General features: G+C 38.7%; 1 protein-coding gene across 2 annotated transcripts in view; it reads left to right on the top strand.

Moving 5' to 3' along the window:
* CDH20 (cadherin 20) overlaps positions 1 to 15134 on the top strand; it is a 217809-nt gene that overhangs the window by 187012 nt on the left and 15663 nt on the right. For both annotated transcript variants that reach the window (XM_025365608.1, XM_025365609.1), the window contains exons 7-9: positions 2939 to 3192; positions 11425 to 11561; positions 13598 to 13719. In XM_025365608.1, coding sequence (XP_025221393.1) covers positions 2939 to 3192; positions 11425 to 11561; positions 13598 to 13719 — 513 coding nt within the window. The remainder of the gene's footprint in view (positions 1 to 2938; positions 3193 to 11424; positions 11562 to 13597; positions 13720 to 15134) is intronic.

Here is a 15134-nt window from a genome sequence, read left to right on the forward strand (position 1 = left end):
GCCCAGATCACGCCACTGCACTGCAGCCTGGGTGACAGAGTGAGACTGTCTCAAAAAAAAAAAAAAAAAAAAAAAAAAAAACTCCTCACTCATGCAACATGGATGAATCTCAAATGCTAAGTGAAAGAAACCTAACTCAAAAGATTACATACTGAATGTAATTTATATGACATTATATGACATTCTTGCAATAAAAACAGGACATAAATCAGTGTTTGCCAGGGGCTGGGTGGCAGGGGAGAGGTTGACTACAAAGGGGCACAGAGTGAGGGTTACGGGGGTGATGAAACAGCTCTACAGCTTGATTATTGCTGTAGACACATGACTCAATACACTACTCAAAACCTGCAAATTTTATACTAAAAAAAGAAATTTTAATGTATGTATGTAAATATATAAATGTATGTAAATATCTTATTTTTTAAAACATACAAATTTCACACAAAATTAGAAAAACGATTTAAAATTAAAGGGAAAACAAGTTTTGCCTAGCTCAAACCTAACATGAACAACATTGTCCACAACTGTGTTACAAATACATAAAGAATTTTAAGAGCGTATAAATGTAATTTATCAGGAAAGAAAAATGTTTCGATTTAGGGAGCAAGCATTAAGTGAACTGGTAAAATAGTCCTTCAAACATATCATTAATCTGACTGGCAGATTTCCCTGTTTGCGAAAACCTTGCCTTTTCAATGACAACTAGGGAGGCAGGCTGGCTGGTGGAGATGGCTTCTTGGTTTGAATGGGGCTTCTTGGTTTGGATGGAAATGGCTGGCGACCCATGAAACAAGAAGCACTATGTCTGGCACTAAGTAAATAGTAAATAAGCAGTAACCCAGCAACTGTAACACAACAAAAAAAACCTTATTAAAATTTGAAAATAACAATTATTATGAATGTATTATTACATGTACCCTGAAAATACGTAAATCTATTAAGTATCCATTTTTAATGTAATTTTTTTGAGACAGGGTGTCTCTCCGTCACTCAGGCTAGAGTGCAGTGGTGCCATCATAGCTCACTCTAAACTGAGCTCAAACCATCCTCCTGCCTCTGCCTCCCAAATAGCTAGGATTACAGGCACATGCCACCATGCCCAGCTAATTTTTTGTATTTTTGGTAGAGATGTGGGTCTCATTATGTTGTCTTGGCTGGTCTCCAAATCCTAACCTCAAGAGATCCTCCCACCTCAGCTTCCTACAATGTTGGGCTTACAGGCATGAACCACTGCTCCTGGCCAAAAAGTTGATTTTTTTTTTTAAGAAAGAAAAGAACAAATCTAGTTAAAGCAACACCTAGAGATATTTTTTTCTGAAAAGCAAAGCAGTTGTTTAAATGGGTACATGCCTCTCTCTAACATGAAATGTGCTGCCATTCAACATATTTTATCAAAAAAAGTGATGTTTAGCCAGAAAAATGTAAGTTATTACTCAAAAGTTGACATACAACTTTTAAGTTCTAGTAACTGCTTTGCTATCCACTGTTATTTTGTGGGACTTAACATTCCGAGATTTTTAAAAAATATTGATGTTCTGAAATACTTGTTGCTTGAAACACACGTTCATCAGCTTTAAACAAAAATAGATTCTTCTTCAGAAATGGCATTTTAAGTTCATGCTCTGCCCTGGAGCACTGTATTTATTTTGAAAATTATAAAAAAAAAATCTGAAGACAGGAATAAACCAAAAAAGAGAACAACCAAAAAATTATATTTTATGCGATGGAATTTTATAGACAAAATTAAAGTCCTTGATGATGAGCTGTAACCACATCAGCGTACACCAGGCTTCTGAGCTTCCTGAGTCTTGGGTTCTTCAACTCTAAAAGGTCAAATAAGGATTTTAAAAGGGATTGTTGGTCAGGTGTGGTGGCTCATGTCTGTAAACCCAGCACTTTGGAAGGTTGACCTTGAGGGTGGATTATCTGAGGTCAGGAGTTCGAGACTGGCCTGACCAACATGGCGAAACCCCATCTCCACTAAAAATACAAAATTAGGAAGGTATGGTGGCACATGCCTGTAATCCCAGCTATTTGGGAGGCTGAGGCAGGAGAATCACTTGAACTTGGGAAGTGGAGGCTGCAGTGAGCTGAGATCGCGCCATTGCACTCTAGCCTGAGACTCCATCTCAAAAAGTAATAATAACAATAAAAGGGATCGTGTATGATGAACTAAATATACAAACATTGATCTGACACAGCACCTCAGAACCTTGTGTGAGTTTCTTGTAAATAATCAATATTGCGTTTGTACTCAAGAATAATTTTTTTAAGGAAAAAAACAAAAGCCTAGGCCTCAGTTGCATGAATATTCTAGAAGAAAGAAAAAAAGAGAAAGAAATGAAGGAAGGAAGGAAGGAAAAGAGAGAAAGGAAGAGAGAGAAAGAATAGATATATGGAATATATACGGAAGTTTGTGTTTGGAAAACAAACTTGCTCTTAATTGTTGTCAAGTCTTTTCAAATGAGCAAGCACCTCTAAAGATAAGGTGACCAACTGTCCTGGTTTGTCTGGAACAGAATAGAGTCCTAGGAAATGAAACTCTTCATTTTATAACTGAGACAGTCCCAGGCAAATTGGGCCCACGACTGAGGGCATTCTTAGGATCTCTCTAAAGACCAGGCTGATTGAAGAGTAGACAAGTTAAAGCCAAGTTTGCCCAGAATAATAGGGCAAACTATTATCAAACTGGCTTCCTTAACTGTATCTGCAGTGACTGACATCTTACCTTCTTTACCCAAAGTGTTGAAACTGACATTAAGACCAAGAACTACAGAAAAAGACAAAGATTTCCCTTCTTTCCCCTTTACCTTTTTCCCACTTAATGAATTGGAGAATTTTCCCACCGACCATCAATACTGGGCATCCTTTTGAACCTTGACATATTTTGAATCTTGAACCTCAGTGGCAAATCAACTTTCCTGTCATTACTTTTCAGCCCCTGAGTTTTGAAAGCAAGAAAAGCTACACCTTAAAGGTGGAGGGAGCCAATCCTCACCTAGAGATGCGTTTTCTGAACTTGGGCCCATTTCAGGACACAACAACAGTACACATCAGTGTGGAAGACGTGGACGAGCCCCCCGTGTTTGAACCTGGCTTTTACTTTGTGGAGGTGCCTGAGGATGTGGCGATTGGAACAACCATACAGATCATTTCTGCCAAGGACCCAGATGTGACCAACAACTCAATCAGGTTTTCCAACAGATTTCACCTTTTCCTTATATACTGGACTCTTCCCTTCCCCTGTATGTGATTTTCTAGCACTTTTCCCTTTGTGTCTTTCTTCTCTAACCCATTTCTGGAGACTCTTCTCTTTGAGTTTTTTGTGTGTGTGTGTTTTTTTTTTTTTTTTTTTTTTTTGCTTTAAATAACATGGCCTTGTCAGGTTATTTAGAAGTAAAGTGTAATTATGTCTACAACTCACTTTCAATTGGTTCAGACACACACACACACATACACACACGCACCCTTTACTTCTCAATCATGGTCCTGCTGACATTTGGGGGTGGATAATTCTGTGTTGTTGTGGAAGGGTTCTCCTGTGCACTGAACCATGTTTAGCAGCATCTCTGGCCTTTACCCGCGAAATGCAGTAGCACTCTCTGAGTTGTAACCACCTAAAATGTCCCCAGGTATTGCCAAATGTCCAGGGAAGTGATGCAAAATCACCCCAGGTTGAGAACTAGTGATTCAGATAAAGTATAATCAGACACACAGATGTCAAAATGTTAAAATCCGTTGACACTCAGTGGTAAACAAAAAGGAAATCATTATGCATTCTTCCATCTTTTATGAATCTTTGACATGTTTTACTTTTTAAAACTGGGGAAAATAATATATACTATATATATTCCACATACTATAGAAAGAGCAGACATAGAAACTACTACTGTTGTTAGTGACTTCAATGCCTTGTAGACTGGCCAGATAGATGGGTCTTTGTATGGCAATACCACATATCTCTCTCTCCAAAGCACGTTTTGGAATTAAAGATTCTAACCAAGATGCTTCCTTTCGAGAAGATGAGAACTACTCTTACAGTCATGGCCATCTCTCATCAACTGGAACCAAAGTACAAATAGCTGATGGACAGGCTGACACCACAACCTTTTAGAGCAGCTGCCAAACTTATCAAGTTTGACACAAAAGATCAGAATTCCAATGCTGCTGGAAGCCATCTGTCACATTAATTGTTGAAAGCCACACAGTAAATTGAATATGGGGCTATAGTGCAGGTAACATATTTTAAACATACCGCAGTTTATCAAATGCCTTTTCTGTCAGCTGGCTACTGCTCTCACCTACTGCTGTTTTGTATTTAATGAAAACGTGCTTCTGCAGTTTAACAGGAATGGCTTTCTCCAGAGAATAACTGTACTAGGGCAAATTCACTTCCTCTAACCAACCAGTAAACATTTTACATGTTCAGGCATTAAAATGGCAAAAACGATTTTGTCTGAATTCTGGTATTTGATTTTTTCAAAGGCAACTAATGTATTACATAACAACTTTAAAGATGTTATATTTCAACCTGAAGCTTTTTAAATATAAACTAGGATGGGGAGAGATTAGTGCAACCATATTATCCCCAAAGCAATCACAATGAAAACAAAACAGATTCTACTGTAAATGTGTATTTGCAGAAGCCAAGAATATATACCTTCTGATCCTAATTTATTAATTATGTATGTATTAATCCACCATAGGCTAATTAATCTATTCCTGTAACAAAAACTGTATGAGAGAAACTTTAAAGAATAAAACTTTCACTACTGGCATGAAGTAAAATGAGGCAGACAAAATGAAGAAATCTTGTCTGACTAACAGAAAATGCTGCTTCAGATGATGGCCAATTGAAAACTAACAGTTGGCCAGCACATGTGTTAGCATCAGGGAGGTTCATATTGGAGTGTCTGGCTACTCCACTAGAACCCAGGCAGGATGAATGCAAGAGCGAACAGGCCAGAGGCACAGGGCAGGGTCCACTGGGCTGTTCTGGAGCAGGACTGCAGATCCTGAGATAAAAATTGGTGAGAACAAGGCCACAAGGCCAGAGGTAACAAGACATGGCTCAGGCACAGGGGGCAACACGAAATTCCAATGATCAGATCTAGGGAAAATTCTCCCTCTGCATTTTGGCTGCAAAGAAAGAGAGGAATTCCTATTGCTATGTATGAGGTTCCTGACTCTTTGTACTATCCAACGGCAACAAAGAATGGTCCCTGGACCCAAGAAGAACACTGGGGGTCCTAGAGTCCGAGAGAGAAAAGCACCCAAAACTTAACTCTCTGGCTCTCACTTAAAAACCCATTTGGGAATTCCTTTCTTCTGTTATCTTTCACCAAACTGCTCTTATCTTTATTTTTCAAATTAAAGTTACTTTCTTTTAAAATAATGTGTACAGTTATATGCTGCATGGCTAATTCATCATCTGCATTTTTATTATAAGAATAAATGAGATTTACATTCCTAAAGAGAAAATATCTATTACATAATTCAAAAAATCAACACATCATCTGAAATTAAAATGTTACAGATAAAAGGCCATTTAACAAATTATTAGGACTTTTATAATCTCCTTTCTAGAAAGGTGATGGTGTGTTCAGGAATACATGCTGGTCCCCATTTACTTATAAGCCCCAAAACAAAATCTCCCGATTCAGTGACACGTACATGAAAAGACAATGTTTGGATCTGCTGAATTTTTAATACGTGCTCAAGGACTTTCCGACAAGCAGGCTACTGAGCCATTCGGCAACTGAAAGAGGCTTCTGCTGATGTGGAAACTGCCTGCCCCCCAGTTCCTTCCTCGAATGTGTGTGGATTTAGCCAGCCTGCTCCTGACGCCCCACCTCCAAATTGCTCCCAAATTCAGAGGATGTCCTCAGCTAAGCAACAAGCAGGGAGCCCAGAAAGCACCAGCTACTGCCGGCTCTGAGTAGCTTTGTACCTGCATGATGCCGATTCAGCTCATAGGAGGTTAGAATGTAATGGTTAAGAAAAGAAAACCGCCTACATAATTCACGAGTGTGTCCCAATTTCCTCATTTTCCATCTGTATCTACACCTTTAATTTTTCTCCTGCCTCCTGAAAATTGACCCAGCATCCCATTCAGGGAAATAAAGGCTATCATTCCCTCAATTCAGGCCCCGTTGGGGAAATCGGAGAGGGATTACCCTCGATGAGGGAGGCTTCTCTGAGGAAGGCTCCTGGTGTGTCGCCCGGCAGTGCTGTCAGGGGTCCTGTGGGTTAGTTATTTCTATCACTCCCTCTCCCATGCCATCTGTGACATTTGCTACGGTGCCATGGGTCTGAGTATAGAAAGCTGTTTTCTCATAGGCTGCCTCTCCCCTCGGCATCATGCCTGTAACCGGGAGAGTTGCCATTAGGGAGATGGCTCCAAGGACCACATGGCTGGCTCTCTGCATGTGTAGGAGCTGAAAGAGAAGACTGTCATGAGCCACTCAGTGGTTTTTTTTTTAATTTTAGAGAAAATTCAATTCTTAAAATAGTAAACTTTAAAGTTAAATAACAATTTATGCTTAAAAAGTCAATTTTAAATGAACTCTGAAGCATGTGTTTTTCTTTATTAAAAAGGCAACTATTCGCTGTCACTCTGATATGGTTTAGCTCTGTGTCCCCCCCCAAACCTCATCTTGAATTGTAATAATCCCCATGTGTCAAGGGCAGGACCAGGTAGAGATAACTGAATCATGGGGGGCAGTTTCCCCCATGCTGTTCTCATGATAGTGAGTTCTCACGAGATCTGATGGTTTTATAACGGGCTTCCCCCTTCCCTTGCACTCATTCTCTCTCCTACCACCATGTAACAGACATGTTTGCGTCCCTTTCCACTACAATTATAAGTTTGCTGAGGCCTTCCCAGCCATGCTGAACCGTGAGTCAAATAAACCTCTTTCCCTATAAATACCCTGTCTTTGGTATGTCTTTATTAGCAGTGTGAGAACTGACTAATACACACTCTTACCTTTAAAAGACAAAGTCTTGTTTCCTTAGACAATCTCTTATAGACCATGTATCAGTAAGTAAGCCTGGTGGCTGGGAGCAGAAGCCTGCAGCCAGACTGCCTAGGCTTGATTCCCAGCACTGTGACCTTGGTCAACGAACCTAACCTCTCTACTCCTCACACTTCTTACCTGTAAAATGAGGACCATAATGGTGCCTACCTCGTGGTGTTATTGTAAAGATTAAATGAGTCCATATAGGTGGTGTGTGCTGAGCAATGCCTGGCATACAGTGAATGTTCCTTAAATAGGGTCACAGGCCGAGAGAAACATTAATTTTCTTCCTTAAATTTCCTAAGTCTTAGGGAGTCATAGCATAAATGATTCTGATTTCTCTAGCCCTTACTCATCAGCTTTCTCTTTAATTCCTAATTCCTAAATAGCCATCCTGAATCTCTGCAGAAAAAAATACATTATATTTGATACATTTTACCAATAGATATATATGCACAACTGTATACATGTATATGTGTATATGTATACACACACACATATAAAAAACAAAAGCTTTACATCAATACTTACCCGTATTGCATGTGATAGCCTGGCATGCATATGTTCTATTCTATTTCATTTTCCTTCTATGCTAATCATAACCCACCAAACTGATTTCACAATCCACTAACCTGCATCTGAAAAACAATGCACTATAGTAAAGAAACTGTTTATTCCCTCCAAAATTGCTGCTTCTCCATCTCCACAATGTTTAGATATGGATTGCAATAGCTGGCAACTTTAAAACAAATTTTGAACCCAATAAATTCCCCAGTCCCTATTTAAATAATTTGTAAGAACACAGTAGTAATAACTTTGAATATATGGCTTCAAATCAAACACAATAGTTATAACTCCATAAGGATGGCTATAAGTCTTAAACCCTGCAAATTATTCCTTGTGTAATTGCATAAAAGTGTCTTCAGCTGGTTGCAGTGGCTCATTCCTATAATCCCAGCTACTTGGAAGACTGAGGCAGGAAAATCACTTGAGGGTAGGAGTTTGAGGAGTTTGAGGCCAGCCTGGGAAATACAGCAAGACTCTGTCTTTTAAAATCCAAAAATACATATTTTAATTATCCAGGTGGGGTGGGACCTGCCTCTAGTCCCAACTACTCAGGAGGCTGAGATGGAAGGATTACTGGAGTCGAGGAGTTTGAAGCTGCAGTTAGTTTTTGGTCCTGCCACTGCACCACTCCAGCCTGGGTGACAAGGAGAGAACTCATTTCTAAAGAAAGGAAGAAAAAAGTGACTTCTTTAAGCCTCAGTTTCCTTATCTGTTGATTGAGATAATAACTACCTCCCAGAGATGTTGGAAAAATGTTAAAAGAAGCTGTATATTAAGTACATAGTAAAGTTTCTGATATTCAGCAAGTGGCAGCTATTGTAATTACTGGTCTTTTAAAAATAGGGTTGTTTTCTTGTTATTGAGTTATTTATATATTTCGGATATTAACCCTTTATTCTATGAAAAGAATATTTTCTCCCAATCTGTGGGTTGTCTCTTCACTCTGTTGATTGTTTCCTTTGTTGTGCACAAGTTTTTAGTTTGATACAATCCCATTTGTCTATTTTTGCTTTTGTATGTGCTTGTGGGGTCATATCCAAGAAACCATTGCCCAGACCAACATTGTGCAGCTTTTCCCATAAGGTTTCTTCTAGTAGTTTGATGGTTTCAGGTCTTAACATTTAAGTCTTTAATCCATTTTAAGTTGATTCCTGTATAAGGGGTCAGATAAGGGTCCATTTCCATTCTTCTGCATGTGGATATCTAGTTTTTTCAACACTTTATTGGAGAGACTGTCCTTTCCCCATTATGTGTTCTTGGAACCTTTGTCAAAAATCAGTTAATTGACTGCAGACCTATGAGTTTATTTCTGAGCTCTCTATTTAGTTGGTTGATGGGTCTGTTTTAATTCCAGCTGTTTTAGTTACTATAGCTTTGTAATATTATTTCAAAATTAGGACAAATGACCCTGTTTAAAAAACGTGCAAAATGCCTGAACAGACATTTCTCAAAAGAAGACATACAAATGACCAACAGATACATGAAAAAATGCTCAACATCACTAATCATCAGGAAAACGCTAATTAAAACCACAATATGAGATATCACCTCACACGTTAGAATGTCTGTTGTCAAAAACACGAAACGTAAGTGTTGGCTGCGGTGTGTAGAAAAATGGAACCCTTGCACACTGTTGGTGAGAATGTTAGTACGGCCATTTTAGAAAACAGTATGGAGGTTCCTCAAAAAACTAAAAAGAGAATTACCATGTGATCCAACAATCCCATTTCTGGGTATATATCCAAAGGAACTGAAATTCGTATGTCAAAGAATGTCTCCACTTTCATATTCACTGCAGTATTATTCACAATAGCCAAGATACAGAAACAACCTCAGTGCCCATCAACAGATGAATGGGTAAAAATAATGTGGTATACATACATAATAGAATATTCATTTCAGCCTTAAATACTCAATTCAGCTTTAAAAAAGAAAGAAATTCTGTCATTTGCAACATGGATGAGTCTAGATGACATTATGCTAAATTAGTCAAGCACAGAAAGACAAATACCACGTGATCTCAGTTATATGTAGAATGTAAGAAAGTCAAACTCATAGAAGTAGAGAGCCCAGTGGTGATTGCCAGAGGCTGGTGGGTAAACAGGGAAAACAGTCAAAAGGTTCAATGCTACAGTAAGGGGTAGTAAGTTCCTGTGATCTACTGCATGGTAACTATAGTTCATAATAATGTATTGTATATTTCAAAATAGCTAAAAGATTTTAAATGGTATCACTGCGAAAAATAAATACATATGTGAGGTAATAGACATGTTAATTAGCCTGATTTGATCATTCTACAATGTATACATGTATCAAAATACCACACTGTACCCCATAAATATATATAATTATTACTTGTCAATTAAAAAAATAAAAATGACCTGACATGGTAGCTCACACCTGTAATCCCAGCACTTTGGGAGGCCGAGGTAGGCAGATCACTTTAGGTCAGGAGTTTGAGACCCGACTGGCCAATGTGGGAAAACCCCGTCTCTACTAAAAATATAAAAATTAGCCGGGGATGGTGGCAGGCACCTGTAATCCCAGTTACTCGGGAGGCTGAGGCAGGAGAATCCCTCGAATCCAGTAGGTGGAGGCTACAGTGAGCTGAGATCATGCCACTGCACTCCAGCCTGGGCAAGAGAGCAAGACTCCACCTCAGAAGAAAAAAAGAATTAAAAAATAAAAATGATAAATATTACTTAGCCTTTACCAAGGACTACATAAGGTTCTCATTGATGGTTCTCAATCATGGCCACATATCAAAATCCCTTATAGAGGGTTTTTAACATCCACATGCCTAAGCCTCCCTCCGTATTTGCTGAATCTTCCAGGATGGAGACCAGACGAGGTAACACAGGTGAAATAACACAACAGAATTGGATTGCCAAATCAGGTTCAACAGGAAATATAGATCTTACCCAGGACCTAGTTAACTAATGGCTGAAATGATACAGACAACAGCAAAATATGAGTCATTCTCCCCTTGGAGAGCTCTGAAACTGTCAGGCACAGGTGCCCATAAATGTCCTTTTTTTGCATAAAGATGCATGTTGGTCCAGACTGAACATGAAAGGTAGAAGCAATAGACAAAGTGCCTTGCTTGAACACAAAGATCCATTTTTGTGATGGAACATTTGCTTGTTATACAACATCAATTACATAGCTTATATGACATTTTCCGGCAGGCTGTACCCCACAAATTCATAAACTCTAGGTTTATTTACAGGAAACAACCTAGCCAGATCCGGTCCATCCTGCTAAAAGCATACCATAGTTTAGGGATCTCCAGCTAGTAAATACACTACCATCATTGTGTTTGCCAGAAGGTTGGTCATTAGCATGTTAAGAAAGGTTGTGGTACAAAGCTTTTCTTCTTAATAGTTGATACAAATTATAAGGACTGGAACCACTAAACTATAATCTTTCTCCTTTTCTAGTTTCTGATTAGCATTTGAGAACTCATTTGAATACAATTCCTTTTAAACAAATATATACAGGAGTTGATACTCAGGATGTCCCAAAATTATTGGGGTAATTCCAAGCATTACATAGCATAAACTATATTTAAATAGCTTAAAACTTCCCCAAGACTGTGGGCACCCTGCTTATTTCATTTTTTGAATGAGAAAATTGAAGCAATATTTGTTTTGTTTATTGGAGGAGGAGATGACTTTTGTTTTTGAACAAATAAAACCACGAATGCAGTCTTCCAGTAGCCGTTAACTCAGAAGTGGTAGAACCATGCTTCATATGGTAGGCACTCAGTTGTCTTATGTGGAATGCTGTCATATGCTTATCCAAATGCAAATGATGTATATAATCCATGTTTCTGCAGATACTCCATTGATAGAAGCAGTGACTCTGGAAGATTTTTCTATGTTGACATTACAACAGGTGCCCTAATGACAGCAAGACCCCTAGACCGGGAAGAATTTTCTTGGCATAATATCACTGTCCTTGCTATGGAAATGAGTAAGTAGCACAATAAATTGGTCACCATGCAGTGACAAAATGTAGGTGTTATAGAAAGTGGAAGTTTCTAGAACTTGTAACAAAATTATATCTTTTAAGGGAAGAAATGTAAATCATGCTTTATGCAAGTAAGTAAATGCATTCAGTTCAAATACTTTTTTGAGGCTCTCTTGTATACTTAGTCCTGTGCTACAGATAAAAGCAAACAAAACATGGAAAAGCAGTGAAAGACAGCATTCTTATCCCAAGTAGCTATGAGGAAAAGGGAAGACTCCTGAGAAATCTAACAGGCTTTCAATCTTTAATATGATTGTGAATGTACAAAGAGTATAAAATATTACTGTATGAAAGGAAGCATTTATAACATATCACTCTTATTATGCAAACATATATCTATCCATGCCCACAAGAATTTGAGACATCTCACAATAAAAAGCAAATTAACATAATAAACTTATAAATGGCATGGAAGATCAATAACAACTAGATTAATATATATTACATAAATAATAAAAATTAAGATTATATACCACTACATTCCTTTTTTTTCATACTGGTGATAGTAAAGGCTTAGAGAAATGACAGTCCCTAACCTATTGGCTATATAATAAACAGCCATTCAGGAGGGCAGTTTGGCAATATGCATTGAGATTCTCCAAAATATTCACACTCTTTCAGGAATTCTACTGCTGGTCATCATATTAAGGAAATAATGACAGATATCAACAAAGATTTATATGTGAAAATTTCCACTGCCATGTTATTTTAAAATAGGGAGAAAATGGAAATTACTTACATGTCTAATAATAGGAGATTCAATAAATTTTGGTACAACCTATAGTAAAATGACAATATAATACAGACATCAAGAGCCACGCTTTCAAAACATATTCAATGACAAAGGATAACCTTACCCTAAAATATTAAGGTTCTGAATTCAATTTTTCTATTTTGCTTAACTATAACTTGTGTATCAGGGGAAGGTGTATAACTCCAATTTTGGATACCCACGCTGTATAATGTCATATATCTAATAGATATCTCTGGTGGTAGGATTGTGGATCATATTCATGGATTCATCTATGCTTTTCTGGAATTTTCATTATTCCTTAGAGAAACACCACTGTTATAATGAAGAAATAAATCTTAATTTTGCTAGCACATTCTGGTAACCAAGCAATAGAAGTATTTAGGGGGGAAACAGTAGAGCATAGACATGTTTGGGAAAGAAAGGAAGAAAAATATGATTCAGAAGACCAATGCATTTTGGGATTTAGTAAAGTTATTAACCAAGAATAATTTCTGTGTCTTGCAATTTCTGTTTTGGGGTGGTGACCAAAACAGAAAAAGACAGGAGGAGCACTACCAGATCTATGAAATTGTCTCTGCATGGCAGTGCCAAGCAAAAGACACAGATCACAAAGACACAGTTTCCCATGAGAGACTATGACCCCAGCCAAAGATATGGATTTGGTGTGTGTTTGATCCTATGATATCCTGTTAGTCCCTAAGCAGAAATAAATGTGCAGTGTTATCTTTATTCCAGCGAATAACTGGAAATAAACCTTTGGAAATGTAATTCAAAGAACTGATGATTCCACAGGAATAAAGCCAAGCAGTGCCACACAGTATGCATCCGATTGGCAATGGACTCTTTTAAAGTCCAGAATATAGAACTGACCTGCCTTTAATTCCAGAACTTGAAGTCTGAGCCAAATGGGAGATTGAAAACCTCTTTTTAAGATTCGTTTTGTGACACTTGCTCCCTTTTTCTCACCCTTCCCTTCATACTGCTGATAGCAAACGGTCACCAACACACACCTTGTTGTGCGCAAACTTCTCATATCCGGCCACACTCTTAGTAGGCGACACACGGATCCTATGCTCTTGCTACCATTTCCATGTACTTTATCCACTTCTTTCAAACCCAGACTCACCAGGTAAATACCTACTTCTAGCAAAGACAATTACTGTTTTTTCTTTTTCTTTTGGCATTACTAATCTCTCAGATTTGGTATTCCTTGTGTTCCCTTTAGACAATCCCTCCCAGGTTGGAAGTGTTCCTGTCACAATCAAAGTCTTAGATGTGAATGACAATGCTCCGGAGTTCCCCAGATTCTATGAAGCTTTTGTCTGTGAGAACGCCAAGGCAGGACAGGTAAGGCAGCCTGTAGGTGGTGCACTCTGCTTAACCCCTAACATATAGAAACAATTGTTACAGATAACCAAATTCACCATCAAAGCGATTTTGACTCCAGAAACGAACAGTTCACAAAACAGAGTTCCCAATTTCCGTATATCAGTTTTCAACCATGTATTTGTTAAGACAACTATTTGAGGCTAGGTGTGGTGGCTCATGCCTGTAATCCCAGCATTTCTGGAGGCCAATGAAGGAAGACAGCTTGAGCCAAGGAGTTTGAGACCAGCCTGGGCAACATCGTGAGACCCTGTCTCTAAAAAAATTAAAAAAACAAAAAGACAACGATTTGGAACCTACATTACCTTTTATGGCCTAAACAGCACTTTGAGGGTGGCTTGACATACAGGACAGCTGTATAAGGTATGTGTCCACCTGGAAACGGAATTGTGTAGCACCAATGGCAGTAACACCTGCTCTGGGGCCTGGAAGTGAGGGACCAAGAAGACCAGGAAAAGGAGGAAGAAGCTGCTCTTTTCCCGAGTGTGGTACCAATTCCTCAAATATTCTGCAGTAGGACAAGTTTATTTTCTATATCTTTCCACCTCCCTTTCTTAACTTCTGGCAAGAAGTACCTTATTTAGGGACTGCCTGGCCTATCTCAGAATGCTGCCACCTAGAATGACCTACCCTCTCTCCTCCCTCAATTAAAACATCCATTTTCTTAGTGCTGCTCATGTCAGGTAAGTTTTGAGAGGAAAGTAATCCAAAAGGACAAAGATCTACTTATTTGAAATCTAGCTCCATAATCTTCAGATATATTCATATGTTTTTTAAAGTATGCCCTTAAACATAACTGAATATTTAGTTGATCACATTCTAAGTGGTATAACTGAGAAACATCTGGAACTTCGTTTGGAGTGCCCATGTAGCAATGCATGTGTCAGGCTGTTGCCCGTCCTATAATTTGTCCATCTCCTCTATTCTGTTCCTGCTTTTGTAAAGTGCTTTCCTCCCCTGCCTATGACCCAGCAACCCAACAGATCCCCTAACAGCCCTCATTTGCTCCCCTTCTCCACCTCAGAATATCCTGTGGTCCTGTGGATGCTGGTGCTAGATCAAATGGGCTGAAATGGTTTTAACATGAAAGCCAGGGAAGTGCATATTGGTAAGGCAGGGGCTCATGCATTGGTAATTCAGGCCTCTGACTGTAATCTAACTTTGCCTTCATGTATTAGTCCATTTTCATGCTGCTGATAAAGACATACCCAAGCCTGGGTAATTTATGTTCCATGTGGCTGGGGAAGCCTCACAATCACGGTGGAAGGCAAAAGGCATGTCTTACATGGCAGCAGGCAAGACAAAGAGCCACGTGAAAAGGCAAACCCCTTATAGAACTATCAGACCTTGTGAGACTTACTCACTACCACAAACAC

The sequence above is a fragment of the Theropithecus gelada genome, chromosome 18, assembly GCF_003255815.1.
Source record: "Theropithecus gelada isolate Dixy chromosome 18, Tgel_1.0, whole genome shotgun sequence".
Taxonomy (NCBI): domain Eukaryota; kingdom Metazoa; phylum Chordata; class Mammalia; order Primates; family Cercopithecidae; genus Theropithecus; species Theropithecus gelada.